This window comes from Pyxicephalus adspersus, chromosome 3 (genome assembly GCF_032062135.1).
Source record: "Pyxicephalus adspersus chromosome 3, UCB_Pads_2.0, whole genome shotgun sequence".
NCBI lineage: Eukaryota > Metazoa > Chordata > Amphibia > Anura > Pyxicephalidae > Pyxicephalus > Pyxicephalus adspersus.
Genome location: NC_092860.1, coordinates 93411883 through 93430195, shown reverse-complemented (window position 1 = coordinate 93430195; position 18313 = coordinate 93411883). Strand labels below are relative to the sequence as shown.

At 35.7% G+C, this 18313-nt stretch overlaps 1 protein-coding gene across 2 annotated transcripts; it reads right to left on the bottom strand.

Annotated features, from left to right (window-relative positions):
* Positions 1–707: 707 nt before the first annotated feature.
* Positions 708–18030, bottom strand: PITX2 (paired like homeodomain 2). 2 transcript variants are annotated; one of them, XM_072405698.1, is made up of 4 exons: positions 17836–18030; positions 13895–13960; positions 5055–5260; positions 708–2259 (listed from the first exon to the last, which is right to left on the bottom strand). In XM_072405698.1, exons 2-4 carry the CDS (start codon positions 13938–13940, stop codon positions 1696–1698), a joined length of 816 nt encoding a protein of 271 aa, XP_072261799.1. In that variant the 5' UTR covers positions 13941–13960; positions 17836–18030; the 3' UTR covers positions 708–1695. The 2 variants fall into 2 exon arrangements, with proteins under 2 accessions (XP_072261799.1, XP_072261798.1); XM_072405697.1 differs by lacking the exons at positions 13895–13960; positions 17836–18030 and adding an exon at positions 6122–6844.
* Between the last annotated feature and the right edge of the window lie 283 nt (positions 18031–18313).

The window sequence follows — 18313 nt, the reverse complement described above, 5'->3', positions numbered from 1 at the left end:
TCTCTCCCCTAAATACAAGTCAGACAGCAGTCAGGGGTTATTGTCTGTACACTGCCACATGGCACCCACACTTACCAAAGTCCACAAGTGATTGTACAAAGGCGCAGAAAAGGCTGGAAAGGGGATCAGATCAGGTTTTAGTACTAGGAAATAACCCTGTATGGAATAAAAGTCTCCGGATGGATTACACAGAGCTGGGGATATCTCAAGAGCACACATTACTGACATCGGTTTGTATAATGGCAAGCAATATTCACACACTCATACACACTGCGCTGGAATTCTTTTATTTTATTTTCATGTTTGCAATTTGCTTCTTGTGCCACCTATAGATATTTAGTTATATTTTACTGCATACACTCAGTCTGTGAAAATAAAACACTTGCACATTTGAAGCATGCCAACATTTGTACAAAACTTTCCGCTTTCCTGACTTTTCGAAGGCGCATTGCAAAACTTCCACATATTATGCATATGTATTATTTGAACACTTTACGCTTCTCGGATTACTTCGTATATATTTTTTAAATGTGAGTCAAATTAAAGAGAATTTTTTTAAAGTTTCTATTAAGTTTAATATTTTATTCTCATCATCGTGTAGAACCCACATTTTACGCATTGTATCTCATCCATAGACACAAACACACACACAAATATACACACACATTTTTACCAACATATATTTGTTATTAGACTACATGGAGGCCTTTTGTTTCCCAAAGAGGTAAGTTTATTGTTAAAGCGGCATCGTTTCCTTTTTTTGCCAAATATTTTAACAATACATTAAAATTCATTTTTTACAACGGGATTGTTCACTGATATGTTAACCAGCTCCACGGAAATCCAACAAATAAATAATTACATGAGTAGATGCACAAGTCCAGCGTTTGCATTGATTGCGGGGCACTGTGTGTACAAGGTGACAGCGATTTGGTTGGCATGAGACTGGGGGCTTTGGTGGACTTTTATTGTACATTGTTTTTGTGCTTATTTTACTTTTTTTTTATTTTGTACGTAAAATACGTACCCATAGGGAAAAATCAACTTTTCCCTAGGAGAAAGAACACAAGCTGTGCGTCGAAATAACAATAATAATATTAAAAATAATAATAATTAAAAAAAAAAGAATGCACAAAAATTGTTGCATTTTTCTGTTTGAGAAAACAGCAAAGCACCCAGCAGAGGTACTATACTTTTGATGCACACAACTAATAAGGTCAGGGATACAGTGTTATTTTTTACTATGTACATTACCCCCCACCCCCTCCCAGGCGGAGGCAAGTTTAAATTTGGCTCCTTTTTGCATGCTTTGTGAAAGCCCGGTGTATATTAACACTGTAAAGTTATGACCAACAACTGCATTTTATAAAATTAATTTGACATTTCAATATATATACATCCTTTCAGTCCTTTCTTGTTTTCTTTTAACAATGCTAAAAAAATTACAAGCTTATAGTAACTTTAAAATGTAATATCCAGTCAAATGTGTCCATATATATGGATTTATCAGCGTCCTGATAATACATTCAAAGAAGTGGCTGAAGCCATCCCTTGAAAACAAGACACATTTCATTTCTTTTTTTTTTGCATTTTGCTTTCCTTTCGGTTCCTCCCATTTAGAGTCCAGATAGGTAAAGTCTTTGTGGAAAGGATGGTTCCCATAAGGTATATTTACACATGCACATTGTATAGATATCAGACAGGTCTGTCCACAGCATACTGACACGCACTGAGGTTTGATCCAGGGTTCTGAACACTAGCATATCCAAAACTAGAGTGCTGTTTGGCTTTAAGTCTAAGGCTTGCCAGGCTGGAGTTACATGTGTCCCTGTAGACATAGGGGGGTGTTGGAGGGGCATAGGGGCAGGCTGGCGTTGGCACGGCTGAATTCAGAGAGGGGTTGCTCAAGTTATTCAGATTATTCAAGCTGTTGAGGCTGGAGCCTGGCACCCCAGTGACTGCAGATGGCACCATGCTGGAGGACATGCTCATGGAAGAGATGGAGTTGGGTGAGGAGAACATGCTCTGTGAAGACAAGGGGTTAACATTCATAGAGTTGAAGAAAGGGAAACTCTTGGTGGAGAGAGAAGCTGAGGTCAACCCTTTGGCTGCCCAGTTGTTGTAGGAGTACCCAGGGTACATGTCATCGTAGGGTTGCATGAGCCCATTGAACTGAGGCCCAAAGCCATTTTTACACAGCTCAGCCTGTTGGTTCCTCTCTCTCTTTCTCCATTTAGCTCTGCGGTTCTTGAACCAAACCTGCAAGCAAAGAGAAAAGCAGGTCAGCAGGGTCACATACATGTAACACCCAAGACTGCTGCAAAACATGGAGCATATGCAGGCTAAAACACATTGCTGCCACCCTGTATTAAATCACAGCACATAAAAATCTGTCACACTGCTCATGTTCCTAAGTGTCACTGCAAAGCTACAGGTCATCGTGAGAAGCCTTCTCATAAATCAGATCAGCAGACCTACCATTCAGCTAATGTCCACATAGAAACACAAAATAAGATTTTATTACAAGCATGCACCTACATTGTATACTGGGGGCGATCTATGGACATTGCCCAGTGCCAAGGTGGATCAATTTATGGGATCAGAACAATGGCAGCTGTCACTGCACATCCTGATGGTCTGTACATCGAATCGGGTATATAAATGATTAAAGCAAACATTATACCACCACGTCTGTCTAAAAATTAATTATTGCATTGAATAAAAAGTAATTTTTTCCTTGAAACTGATCGGGTAAATCAGAACATACTACAATAAAATAATAATGATATAACAAAGGAGTTTAGAATGTCACACTATTTTCTTTAAACATACATTTAATTTATTCAATCTTGTGAAACGCAAGTTTTTGTTTTATCTCCACGTGTTCCGATAATGAAGTAAAAGATTCTTCATTTTTTTTAGTAAATTCGCCCAAGTATAAATGTATAAAGATACTGACCGCTTTAGGGACATTTTTAATAGAAATATAAAAATATTGCAAACATAAATCCACTTCTTTAGTAAATCAATTAATTTATTGCAGCTACATCACTTATTAACTACAACTTTTACTTTAATCTCTGACGATCAAGAACATTTCCAAATATTATTTTTTGCCCTTTTATATGATTGAGGTTTTGAATGTTATGGAGAATATTACAGTACATTAGTCCCATAATCTATTGCCCCTTGGCACAAGTATTCCATTCCAAATAAATGTCTCTGTAAAATAAACCGACAACGCCAGGAGAGTCGTTATTCAAGCGAATATTAGAAGAAATATTTGCTGTGAAATCTCCTGAGAATTTCCTTGTGTTAATCTGTAACGATTGAGAATAACTTGTGACCCAATTTGTGATGTGTGATAAAAGCTTGGAGCTGAATGGGGTCTGTGAGCCCTCCCCGCAGACAATAGAGGAACGTGGATCAATGTTCAATCCACATCCTTGGGTGTCTGAATTGTCAGCCACCCTCCTGCCAGCTCTGATTGTGTATTGGAGAGATCCCTGAGTCTCCCTGTTTACACACATCATGTTGTACATTACAGATCGCTGGTAACTGTACCATTAATCCCTCGCACTCCATTGACAAGAACCACATTAGGCAGCCTTTTAAGATTTCCAAAACGATGCTAATTTGAGCTGAAGAGATATCAACGACCCACCTAGATAAATCCTGATTTCAATCTACTAAGCGAATGCATTGCAAACAGATAAAGCCATCGAATACAAAAAATTAGAAGTGATTTACTAAATAGATTTGTTCAATTTGCAATAGCAATTCGTTAATATAGCATACTAAATAACAATTCATCTAAAAAAAAATAAAAATAAATAGCTATTAGATAAATAAAATATATGCAGCTTAATTCTATTTTACTGAACATTTATTTAGTAAATATCTACTTTATTAAATTACCGCAAACTATTTCTGCAAAGTAAAATCGGAGAGAATATGCATTAATAATGACTACTATTGCTCTACATTATTTTCTTATTGTCTTATTTTTTCATTTTTTTAATTAAAGCTGCTATTGTAAACGGTTTGATCTGCAAAGTTTTTTTTGTGAATTCATAGAATTTCTTGATTGCACCATAAACGATGTGTACAATTAGGTATTTAATCTTTATGGGACATGTATTATTGTAGGCCTTGAGGAAGGTTACTCATAATATTGTTTCCAAACTTTTACAACGATTGCTGTGTTAATATTTGTTGCTACTTTGCCCCCTGCAACAAATGACTTCAGCAACAAAGTTTGGCCACGTTGTGTTCAAGGCTCTTTTTATATGTAGAAGTTTTAAGTGCTATAAATCTTATCTTCCCCAAAGCCAGAGATTATGGGCAAGTCCCCAGGTTGGGTTTGCTCAGCAAGCTCTTAAAATCAGTCTAGCTCTAGCTAAAGTATCATTGGCCAGACATATATTGATATTTCTCTCCCTTTGAACGTGTGTAAGATTACAAATATCAGTTTTAAGCAGTAAAATTCCCACATGGTGGAAGCAATCCAGCCGTCCAACCCCAAGAGACGACTTAAAGGCATTTTACATGTTGTCCCAATCCCACATCATTATGAACTTCAATTCTGCTGCGCACAGATGTTTCCGAGCGATTTAATTGCATCTAGTGTGTATACAGCACATCATATTATACCCAGCCTAGGCTGCTATATTTTATGTCCTGGCCTGGTATGATTACATATATTTATGGCATGTTACTACTCATCATTACATTTTACTGGCTTCAAAAGGGACATTTTAACCTCTGGAATAGTGTTAAAATAACTAGAAGGCACAAGGAATATATAACATCTAAAAAATGTAGGCTGCTAATATTTAATCATGTAATTCGTTTTCAAAATAAGGTTTGTATATGTGTTTATTAATTTAAATATATATTATTGTGATCTATAATTAGCACATCTTTTCTTCACAAAACATTATACATTATAGCAGTTTAAAATGACCTAGTGGAATTTGCAAGCACACAAAAAAGTTTGTGTTTCTTCCAATGAGGAAGAATGAGCCTAAGCCAAGCCTAGAAGTAGTCCTTACCCTGACTCTGGCCTCGGTAAGGTTGGTCCACACAGCGATCTCCTCCCTGGTGGACATGTCTGGGTATCGGTTCCTCTGGAAGGTGGCCTCCAATTCTTGAAGTTGTTGGCTGGTGAAGTGTGTTCGCTGCCTTCTTTGCCTTTTCTTCTTGGAGGGGTCATCCGTGCTGGCATCTTCATTTTTACTTTGGTGATTTTTATCCTTATCTGCAGACACAGATAGCACATGAGACATCCTTGTTAGACTTTCAGTCCCAGAAGTAGTAGAAGGTGCAAATAGAAATGTGAATTAATGCAAACAGCAGCTAATGAGATTTGCCCTTTTGGCCTGGCGTGGCACCCAGAGGGTTCTCCTACAAATCCTGCAAATCCCCCATAGCTGTGATTAGAAACCCCTGAATCCCAGACCAGGGCAGAAATGCTACACCGACTTTCTGAAAACACAATAAGAACCTGCTCCCTTCACAAAAGGATTGCTAGGATAAATAAACAGCATTGTGCCAGAATATTGCAGGTGCACTTAGAAATGGCCCTGGTGTCACCCAGCATAGTCACACAAAGCTCCTTCTGCACTTTCATTTGGCTGGAGTCATTGTGATGTGTTTATTGCGCACAGGTAATCTTTACTAATTTATTTCAGCCAATTATCTGCACTGCTGCAAGGTTTTTTTTTTTCTCTTTTCTTACCACAAAGCAGAATGTAAATTATTCTGAGTCAGATCCCTGAGGACTTGCAATACACTGAGAATTAGTGGAGTCTTAAGAGAAGTTCTGCTAATGAAGGTTATTTATTATTACAGATCACACTATGCTAGGGTTGGATGCAGCAAAAGAGAAATACATTTAGGAATATCTATAATCACCCAACATTATGCATACAAAAAATATTTTCTTTCTTTTGATGAGAGCACAGGTTAAAGTTTCAGGTTATTATACACATAATAAAATGTATCAGAATTACAATCAGAACACAATTACAAGCAGTACATGTAAGCTATACATTTCAGATGAGCATATAATAAAAACTGACTCCACAATTGGCTGTGTGTGGTCGGGGCCGACTCTTACCTGTAGCTTCTGGACTGGAGGTGTCTGAAATTGTATGGACCTCCAACCTTTGCTTACACTCCACAGAGCGCTGCCCTAGGGAGGAAGCCATGGAGACTAGGGTCACCGCCTGATGATGGGAAGAGGCTGAGGCCAGCTTACTCCCACTCAAATGATCCAAATGTAAAGGGTCTTTCATAGAGTTCATCGATAAAATGTATGTATTGCAGAGCAGATTTCCAAAAAAAAAAATCCAAGCAAAAAAAAAAAAAAACTCCTTTATAGCTTGCAATGAAATTCAATTCCAGTGTGTGTCCAACTGATGGCACCAGAATCTAGCAGTGCAGAGACAGCACAGGCTTGGTGGAATAGTTGCAGCAAGTCACTTGTTAAGTGCAGGCTTAAGGAGCCTTACTTTTAAGTCCTGCTGAGTCCACTACAGTCATTAGGTAGGTATTATTTCTGCTCCTCTGTGTACAGCAGGCAGATGGCTTCTTTTAGGAATCTAGCAGGTAGTGCATCATATAGCTGGGGATGGACATTAACACTACTCTATACTGTCAAGGTTGCAACTTTAGCAGGAGATTGCTGGTCCCGTTCTAGCGCACAGCTGCACTTTCACAAGTGACAATGGAGATTCGGCAAAGGCTCAGTCGCTTCCCTGTTTGACTAACATCTTAAAACCAGAGATTTGTCCTACCCAGCCGGGTGACGTCAGACACATTCCCCCTTCCACCCAGCGCTGCGCGTCTCAGCCAATCACAGGCTCTCCCTTCTCTCCGCACATTGACACAGGACCAATGAACTGGGCTACCGTAATTATAGACACCAATCCGCACGGGAGCGGGGCGGGCCGCCAGCCTGATTTCTTCATACTGAATTGTCAGACTCCTGCATCCAGGCTATGGGCAAACTCCCCGAACCAAAAGAGGATTTTCCAGGCACAGATCTCTACCCGACGATTTGTGACCGATTATTTATGTAATGTACATACTATTCATTAATAAACCATAATTGATTGTCAATGCAAGGATCTTACATATTAAAAAATTAAACAACATCAATAATCATGTTGTGTGAGCTTGAAATAACAAAGTTAGGGAAATTATTTTATTATTATTTATATAGCGCCAACATTATACGCAGCGCTGTGCATTAAATAGGGGTTGCGAATGGCAGACAGATATAGAGTAAATCCTAACCAGCACTAAATATTTTGGTGTATGGACATAACATCATATATAAAATAGTAAATATATTACATTTAGAAAATATAACATGATATGAACTGATTTATTTTACAGTCTGATATTTTTTTCCATACACACAATGCATACATCTATGCTTTAATCCTCCAATTATCTGTTTTTTTCTGTATTTCTGGTGCCATGGCAGCTAAACGTCCTATAAATATAGACATAGAACAGCTAGAAAGTAATCTGAAATGTGACGCTGCTTGGGCCCTGATAGCAAAGTATCTGACCTTTTTCACACTGCTTTTGTATATTTCTGCAGACATGTAAAGACAGTTCAAAATTCCAGCATATTATATCTTGTGACAATTTTATGTGTTCAGCTCTGGGGGGAGAGGGGTGTAGGAATATTTCCTATTCAATGCCGCACAATTTTGGACTTTATATTCCATGTATGTACATTGAGAGTTATAGGAGTCTCAGTGCTAAACAGGGCAATAAAAAAATAGGCTTTCTGACTTGTCTGCCATTCCCTGCCCCTCCTCCAACTTATAATTTGACATTGACAGGACCTGGAAAAAGTACTGCAATGAAATTCTTCATCAAGCCAGATGTCAAAATAATTAAAGAAGACGTCAACCTATTCCACCAGGATACCTGCTCTATCTATCTATCTATCTATCTATCTATCTATCTATCTATCTATCATCTATCTATCTATCATCTGCCCCTATTTATCATCTAGTTATCTATCTATGTATGATCCAACGATTTGTCTATATATTATCTATTATTATTATTATCTACCTATGTATTTCTATGATTTACCTACCACCTGCCCATAATCAGTCAATCTATCTTTTATCTATCTATCTATCTATCTATCTATCTATATATATATATATATATATATATATAATTCTATGAATCTATCTATTATCTAACTATTGATCCTTCTATCTACCTATCTCTAGTCTGTCTTTGATCGATCCATCTCATACACACCCATACACATTGCTCTCTATCAGTCGGAGAATGAGAAATAAAATCACCGTAGATTAATCTGGATTGTGTTCATTATCTGTTACATTAAATGACTCGTTTTATCCATGAGATTTGGCACAAAAGCTCTCCAACCACACAGCGTTTGGATAGAGACTATTCCCTTTCCATTTTGTAGTGTCTTTTAATCTGATAAGACTCTAATTTGCTTAAGTCCTTTAAATTGGAGGTTTTAGACCGGTCCTAGTTTTTTTCTTATTGAATTCCCTTTAATTCCCAGTGATCATAAACTATATGTGAAAAGTAAATATTTCCCCTTTTGTGCACTGCAGCTGATGACCTATACCAAAGTCAATATGAATTTGGATCAATCTTCGACTATCTGTGTATTAGGTATAGCTGTCCTTTGACATTGGAGGAGATGTGGGAAGGGTGGGCTGCTGCCTGAGAAGAGGAGGAGATGGTTTAAGGAATTCATTGACAGCTCTGTGTACATAGATATTACATTTAAACGAAGGTCATACTATCTCAGGGCTGCAAAGTGGGCCACACACCTTACTCATTGTAGGGTCTCCTTTATAATTACAATCAAGATTAAATTCATTGTATAAAAAATAATAGGTAGATCATTTCACTAAACGAAATTTAAAGAATTATAAGACGCAGTGACCAACTTTCTATGGATGTGAATATTTTCCGAGGTCCTTGGCACCTTGAGTTTGTCAGTAATATAGTTTTAAGTAATTGATGCCCAGAGTTTATCTATCATCATATAGATATTATATATTTAAATATAAGCCTCTATGACCAGGGACTTCTAGGCCATAAGTTTACTATAGTCATTCATCATATGAAATGTACAGTGATGGTGCTCAGGTTTTAGCTTAATTAGCTTCAAATTTAATTTTAAGGGGCAAATACTGAGATGGGTCAATTTACTTAGGACGTGGAATCTCACCAACAAAGAGATTACAGTTTTAGCTGAATAAATAAAACAGAGCTGTATTTCATTTAAATACCAGGGGATGTGTATGTTAAATGATAAAATACAGTCTATTACTCCTGCATATGACTGAATTATTGAAGTCAACGCCGCTTCACAAGTTTTCCATAATCAATGTTAATTAATCTGAACATTAAGATCGAAACCTGATCCTTTATTGAGTTTATTTACAAACCTGGAAGTAGACTGAAGCGACTATTTTCAATTTTTGGGAAATTGGTCCAGGTAAGCCTGGGTGGTTGCAGCAATTTTTTGACAATCCTCTCTGCATGATTTTTTTTCTTTACTTGTCTTGAATTTGATCAAAAATTGTCGTGACTATGCAATATTGCTGCTTATGTAAATCACCCCTTATATGTGACTAAACTGTAACAGTGTACATAGAGAGAGCTATACATGAGTATCCACTTGAAACTGACATAAGATATTAAACGTAAACCGGAAAGTAGCTGTAATGGGCTCAGTGGCAGCATATTTCATACCAGGCAAAACGGTGTCACATTGAATAAACAAACTCAAACAAATATATAGCCAACTCTCATCTGTCCTGCCCTCCTCCATATACACATTGCTGCCTGGATTCATCCCTGCACATCATTCTGTACAAGAAGGCCTGCAAACCATGTATTCTACTTGGAAACTATCTATCTATCTATGCATAATTATATATATATATATATATAATTGATCACCTAAGTACATTAAATAAATCATTTTTTGTTGCCCTCTAAAAATGTTCAGCCTTGTGTTAACTTTAAAGTAGAGGGTTGAGTTTAATTTCGTTTCTCCTACATCCATACATACTAAATAGCTAAATTATATTTATGGTGTAGAAACAACAATAAAAAACTATGATTAAAAAATCGATTTAATTTTTCATAATTATCTGATTCTAATGCCGTTTTGTAGCATAATATATAATAGGTATCATTATCCCCCATAATTTTTTATTCTACTTGTATTTCTAAATTTAAAGACATGTGATATTGTGCTACTAAAACCTTTTTATATTAACACCTATATGACCTATGATTCAAATCGAATTACAATTTGAAAAAAAAATAAAAATGTAATAAATTCCTTATAGCCTAAACATGCACTGCGGTCTGCAAGCGTGCACAAACATACCACACACCTTTATAATTGTACATGAATTTCAATCACAAGCCAATTAACAAGTCTATTACATTTTGTGAGCTGTGCAATTAACAATGAGTAGATTTTTCTATAATGTCACAGGTGTGTTTACCCAATAATAACACACCCAATGCTGAATTACCGCACAGAGACAAGTGCAGTGCCAACACAACCATTCCTAGCTGGCAATGCCACTAACCCAGCTTTATATTATTCACAATTTAAGCAGATCGTTTCTGGTTAGTAGGGGCCTTTCCCATCGCAGACCTGCTTTTATTTTAATATGTAATTTACAGGCTAAAACGTTTTAGATAATAACATAGTATTGGTATATAATAATACAAAGACACTATTTTTATAATCAATCAAGCAAATAAAAGATTTCATTGTAGTACTGTATAGAAGACACAGGTGCAATAAAAGCCATTTTAAATTTGCAGTATTCATTTAATATATAAGAACATCATTATTTTATTATGCAGGTATCTGTTAGCAGATGCTTCAGGTTAATGTAGTGCCTGTTGCCCCTTGTTCTTTCTCTCCTGTTATTTCTGCAGATTATTGGAGTAATATTCCCCTAATAGATAAAATGGTGTTGGTGGGGCCTCTCTGCTGTCTGATAACATTGTCTCTCCCTCTCTCACAGCAAGGATTACTGGCCATTCTCCTGGATGGAGAGCCATTAATTACCATTCAGTCAATATTAGGCAAAAGACAATGCTTTTTACATAGGATTAAGCAGACATCAGATTGTTCCATTAGTATATTCCTGCTCACGCCAACATCTTTCCTTATACATTCTCAGTCCCTTGAGTCAGCCCAGCTACACTTGCATATATTATAGGTGAGGAAGAGAAAAATAAGAAAACTGCTAGGATAAAATGTTTCTAAGATGAGACACTTATAAATAGCCCTATTATATATAAGACCATGTTTTTAATTAAATTGACTTTTTTTAACGCTATTTTGTAGCTTCTTTAGAAAAAATATTATATAACAAAAATAGTACATTCAAAGTACAAAAGAAAAAAAAATATTTTCCCGCAGCAACCAATCAGATTTCGATTTCGTTTTCCAAAGCGCACAATAAGCACCGCAGCTGCAATCTGACTGGTTGTTTAGGGCCACACCCCCATTCTCCTTTTCTCTAATTTCTAGGTATAAATTCCGATGCATGGTACATATTATATGAATTAAAAATGCAATGCATAGAATATACAGTTTGTTGTTTTTCTTTGTCTTTTGCGTCCTGTTTCGTTATATATTTTATCTTAAATATTATACAGTATATTTTTATATTTATTTCCTGCTAAGTTAATATACACAAAAACAAACAAAAAAGGAATACTATTTCTCAACGATACATACAATAAAAAGATACATAAAATGTAACTTTTTTCTTAATTGTTACAAAATAAATGACAACACTATAAATGAAGACTGTACAGTCATGCAATGTTATCTGTGAAATACGTCGGAGAAATTGTTAATTCAAGGGGATATAGGGGACGAACATTTTTATTAGATCGATCAATTGAGAGTTATAAAGGGCCACATAAATACCAAATGCATTGCGATCAAAATTTTGCTGCAATAAAATAAAATAATTTGTCTTTATTGTGCTTTTTATCCTATATGTTTTCTCAATCAATCGATCACAATTTTTATGAACACAATTTATTTCTTCAGCGCCTTGCCACAATACTATAGAGGAAAATGTCGCATTTCCCTAATAATCTCCTGCAATAATATATTAAAGTCTTCAAATAAATTTATAGTTCAGACATGATGGAGTGATGGAGCACACTGCAAATAGTACATTCAAAGCTATGGCACAGAAAGGGTTAAATGATTTACTACGGGCAAGGGTGTATTGAAGCTGCAATTTCATGTATGGAACCTTATCCACTTTTTCCTAAATAGGGGTGGAACTGAGCTTTTTAATTCTTGAGATGTCACTAAATATCCCCCAGGTTAGAAATACAGATACTGATCTCAGTTTATCTGGGCGGATAATAGGAATCTCTCTCATTTACTAGCATTGTACATCTTCACAATTATGTGTCGGGTGTACTCATTAAGTTCCAATTTGTTCACTTTAACTAATTTGGGGGATTGAGATAAAAAACAAAATTGGCAATGTTAATAAATCAACTTTTATGCATGAAATTGGAATAACTGAATTTATATATAATGACTAATCCTAATGACAAAATAATTGTGAAGTGACTACCAGACAGCAAAGTGGGCTTGAAATTGACAAGAATGACACTTAAAATATAAATTCATTTTAACTATATAGCTTGATGCAACTAAAATTAGTCATAACCCATAAAGATTTTTATAGACAGACAGACGATGGATGATAGATAGATAGATAGATAGATAGATAGATAGATAGATAGATAGATAGATAGATAGATCAGAGCAAACACAGCCACATCAGAATTGATGAACAGTGATAGAATAATTGTTTGGTTTTCCCAATAGCTGTTACCTATGTCTGCCAGCAGGGGGCACTATAGGATCATATCTGGTGCAAATCTGCTACACCAAGCACAATAGTGGCTTGTATTCTCTGCGAACTCTAAATCGGTGATACTGAAGGGGTCATTTTTTTTACTAAATCAGAGCAGCCCACTCTTCTTAAATACACAATCTTGGGCGGTTACATAAAAAAGGCCTTTCATTATTTTTTACCTATTAAAGAACAGAAATTTTGAACTATTTTAATGAAATTACAGTTTTTGGTAAAACTCTTTTGCTATATTATAGTATTCTGCATTCTCAGTCTCAACAAAACAAACAAAAACAAAAATAATAATTTTCTCCCCTATTTCCTAACAGGATCAAGATCATTTTTGTTGTGTTAATATAATATAAATATTTGAATGCATATAATCATAAACAAAAATGGATAATACCACTTAATAATAATGATATTCATCACCATTACAGACAACATATTGATGGGCTGTTTGACCTCCATGACCTCATATAAACATACCTGGTATAAATATATATATTATATATATACTTTTAAAAAAGAGGCCTAATACTGTGTGCTATTTTTCTGTCCAGTCGGTGTAGGTCCTTGTAAGGCTAATTAAAATGTCCTAGAAAGGATTCTTTGATGTCGCCTGGCTCTGCATTGAGTCCTCCTAGAGCAGAGAAGTCCCCTCTGTTCATATCAGGTTCCCTTAGAGAAGAGGCTCTCCACTGCACAGGGCTGAGCTGCACATTTCAGACAGAAAGGAGATTTTGACATGGGGCTTATAGCAGGAGGGGGATACTGACCTCTGTCCCAGTCTGGGGGTCACCAAGTTTTTTTTTATCTAAGTCAATTTCTCGCACTAATGGAACAATTTCCTAATCAGATTTTACAGAAAACTATACAGAGAAATATGCATTCTTCACAGTCACCTCTACACATTCATACAATACAAAACTGAGTCTTACCTAATTGGACACAAGCTGTCACCAGTTTGCGACAGTTAGACTCCATTTTCCTTGTTGCCCCTTAATCTGGAAAATAATGGAAAAGTAAAGATAACCTTGATTATTATTGATACCTTTATATCATTATATAGATATTTTTTCCTTTCTTGTCTTTACTTTGTTTATTTTATCTTCCACTAATCTATCATTGAATAAAAACTAATAATAATAATAATAATATTGGCTTTCTTCCAAGCAGTATAAAGCTTACATTTTGGCCAGGTAATTACCGATTTTTTCTCATGTCATTTAGGTTGATGATTGAATATATCAGGTTTTTATCTAAGTTATCTATATATATTGTATATGGACATTGTCAATCTATGATAGATGTTTGATACATGTAGCATAAAATAGACATGGATAGAAAATCATAGCCAGATACCAGCATGCTGTCCACTTCTGTGGCTGGAGTAATTTCCCAATCTCCAGGCTGAATATCTCATCATTAATTAACGCCATCACTTTCTAGGAAAACATTAGCTAATTATAGAAAGCGCTGTTTCTTCCATTTGTTCAATTACATTTCAATTAAAAGGGTTCATCTAGGTCAGATAGCAGCCTATAAGTGTATACTTGGAAGCCTTTTTTAATTCTATTATATCAGAACTGGGACAACAGAGAAAACATAAAGCATTGTGGTGCTATAGCATAAGTAAGGGATTTAGACAGAATTGCCTTTTATCTGGATTAGGTATTTATTTGGTAGTATACCCTGACAAGTTCATTCTTCCTCCCCAGGCAGCACACAGAAGTAGTTTGTGCTTTGTACATTGAGCAGTAATTAGGATGCAGACAGTGGGCAGTAATCATTGTGACACCCCCAGCACCCCAGGAAGCTCTCACTATATGTTTACTATTTTTCCTGACTTTTTTCCTTTCTCTTTTCCAGACTCTCCTGTTTTTTTCCCAGGCTTGTGCCAAAGAGAAGCAGAAGTTTGGCTGCTCCATCTTTGAATGATTCTGCAGTAAAATCTCGGGATTAGTGCCTGATTGAGATGTCTGTTCCTGAGATATTACAAAATTCATTATCACAGCTCTCTACTAACTCGATATGAAGTAACACAGATGGGATTTTATTAGCCCAGGATTGGAATGTTTACTTATGATAATTTCAGGGGAAATTTGCATGTCATCATCTCAGTAATCTCTTTTTTCTCTCCTTTTATGTCTGCATTGGCTGAATGATTACTTGATGTCTGGATTGATGCTTACTGATGGCTGAGAGCTGAGGCCTAATTATTACAAGAATCATTTTTAGATAACCTATGGCAGGGGCAGCCTTTTCACTTTCACACCTTTGTTTTTTTTTTACATTGTCCCAAATGTTTCACATTACATCACAAACTAAGCTTTCTTGTTCCTGTGTTCTGAAATATATATTGTACAATATTCACTTTACATTTTACAGTGTTATATCACAAAATAACTATCAAAATAATATGTTTTTGCTTGTATAATATTTCTTAATAATTACATCATATTATTTTACAAAAAAATCCTTCTCTTTTGTTATGTATGAATTTTACACATTATTTACCATTAGTCTTACAGAGTAATTATCACAAAATAAACTTTCCTGCTTTTTTCCTAGTAAGAAACTTTGTACAGTATTCATGCTTGGTCTTACAATGCATTTTCTGCTCTTGTGACCAGTACAATAAATATTGTACAATATTCATTATTAGTATTAAATTATGACAATTACAAAATACTATTCTTTTTTTTGTCCTAGGAGAATTATTGTACAATATTCATTATTGCAGTCTGATCATTAGAAATTAGATTTCCATCTTCTTATGCTCTGTAAGAATTATAGTTTAATATTCATAATTAATATGTAAGTGTAACTATCACAAATAGCTTCTACACTTTCTTTCCTTCCTATAAGGAGTTATTATTATTATTGTTATTATTATTATTTTAATATTAATAATATTATTTAACAACAATTATAAGGAATATTGTAAAACATACATTTTGCCTAATGAATTACTTTGCATACTGTACATTTTGTGCAGCTGTTTATATTATACTAAAAATGTAAACATGTATACATGTAAAAAAAGTGCGTGTTTTATGTGTTTATAAATATTTATGTTGTACATATTTTATATACATAAAATAAATAAGTTAGAAATAAAAGTACCAAAATCATATAAACACGTTTTGTTAAATTGTAATATAGAACTATATACTTTTTTTCAATAAACACACATTACTTTTATTCTCATTTATACCTTTTCACCTGTGACACCCAAGTACAATAACACGGTTTATATAAACTAAATAGTGATAAGCAGCACAGTAGTTTGTTGTGTATAGATTCATGCACAGATATGAAATTCGTCGGAAAATGCACTACATAATTAAAAGGAACTGTACTGTTGGTAAAAAAAAAATTCGATAAGGACAAAAAAAATCCTAAAAATCTAAAACAATTTTGCCCTAACTCAGATGTGATTTGTATTCTGTATTGCGTTCTGAAATAATAATATTAATTGAATTGTGATTAATATATTGAGCTGATCTATGTCTATATTCTCCCACAGATGTTTCTCACCTGTACAAGTGACAGCAGACAGGGGATTATACAGGTAGCTGCTTGTAATGTGTGAGCAGTGTGAGTTCACAGGATGGTAATAAGGAGTCTTGCAGGCCTGTTTCTAGCACTGTGCCATTATGTTGTAAACACTTGTAGAAAAGATGGGACCACCTAGCTGCTGGAGACCCAGCTACTCAATTTTGACTTGATTTCGTGTTCCATTATGCTTCCATGCTAGATACATAAATTCAGCCATTCACATTCTTCCAGCCAGCTGTTGTGCAGCTTCCATATAGAAAACTGTCTCCCTTTAGTCCTAATGCGCTTTTACGCACTATAGACAATCTGCTATTAATATAATGGTAACACTTAAAGTAAATTATGAAACATTCCACTTGTGATGTGTGGAGAGGCAGAACTGAAGAAAAAGAAAGTGCGATATGTATTTTTATGTCTGGGCCACATTTAGCAATATTTCACACATATCAGTATCGTGTTAACTGTCCTCAGATCTCAAACCATCTGGGTTTGCTTTGTCTTCTGTTACAAACTTGTCTGACATTGAGGGAAGTACTTGAGTTGACTTTGTTAATGTATACATAGCTTTGTAGCCACCCTGAGAACAGGACGTAGCTGTCATAAGTTAGAATGTGGACACACATGGTGAAAAGGATTTTTTATTTTAAATTATACAACTCTACAGGAATATGCAAAGGATGAATGAGTTAATATTACACTTTTTCAATGCATAGAGTCACATCCATGAGGCCTAATTCTTAAAGGGCCTTGTGGGAAGTGTTATCAATGACTGGCAATCATTGCTATAAAGTGCGATGAGAAAAAAAAAATGATTCAGAATCACTAGCACAATGATTTGTATTGCATTACACTATATAGCCTTGCATGGTCAGATATAGCAATGTTATATTAATGATCTTCTAAAATCAGTGAGCTACATGTATTCTAAATAGTGGTTTTACCTTGCTTAGCATTCACTTGGGATATTTTCCTGGAACCTGAAAGTCAACTTATCCCAGTGCAAAATCATTTTCCGAATCAACCTTATTTTGTGCACATTTGTGTTTTAATGCTAAAAATATATATGATAGCGACTTATACATGACATGAATAACACATACATGAACCTTCTAGGTCAGTGGCTGCAAGAAATACACATGCAGTGCACACATTACCAGTACACAGTCATCTATATGGGGTGACTATAAGGTAAAGGCAGTAAAAGAGATTATATATCAGAAGGTGATCTGTTACATGGCAGAGGCCCAGGTGGAACAAATGTATGAACTTTCATGATCTCACATCTGCAGGCTACAAGCTAGGCTGTCTGTGGACTTACCTGGTGTTCGATGGGCTACTCTTTCTTCTAAGCACAAATCCTCAGTTCAGGCTTGGCTTGGGCATAACACAAACCAGTGCAGGCTCTGAAGGATCCCAAATGTAAAAAGAAAACCAAAAGCAATGTCCCAAGTTCCTGAGGGTTCCTGATAGGGCTGTGAGAAGAGAGGTGTCTGCTCCCAGCTCTCCTTCTCACTGTTTGTCTCTCTCTCTCTCTCCCTTTCTGCAGGGGGAATGATGTGACGTCAGCAGAGATTCCACCAAACTCAGTCAGCAGGGCTGGAGGGAGGAGAGGGGTCAGAGACACACAGGGAGGGATAGACAGGGAACACAACCAACAATCCCATCGCTAGGTCAGGGAAATCAGAAATATCAAGAAGATTGGAGGGGGCAAAGGACACATAGAGAAAGGCACGCTGCAGGGGGATTAGCAAAATAATGAAAAGAAGACATGCATCTTCTCATAAAAAAAAAAAAAA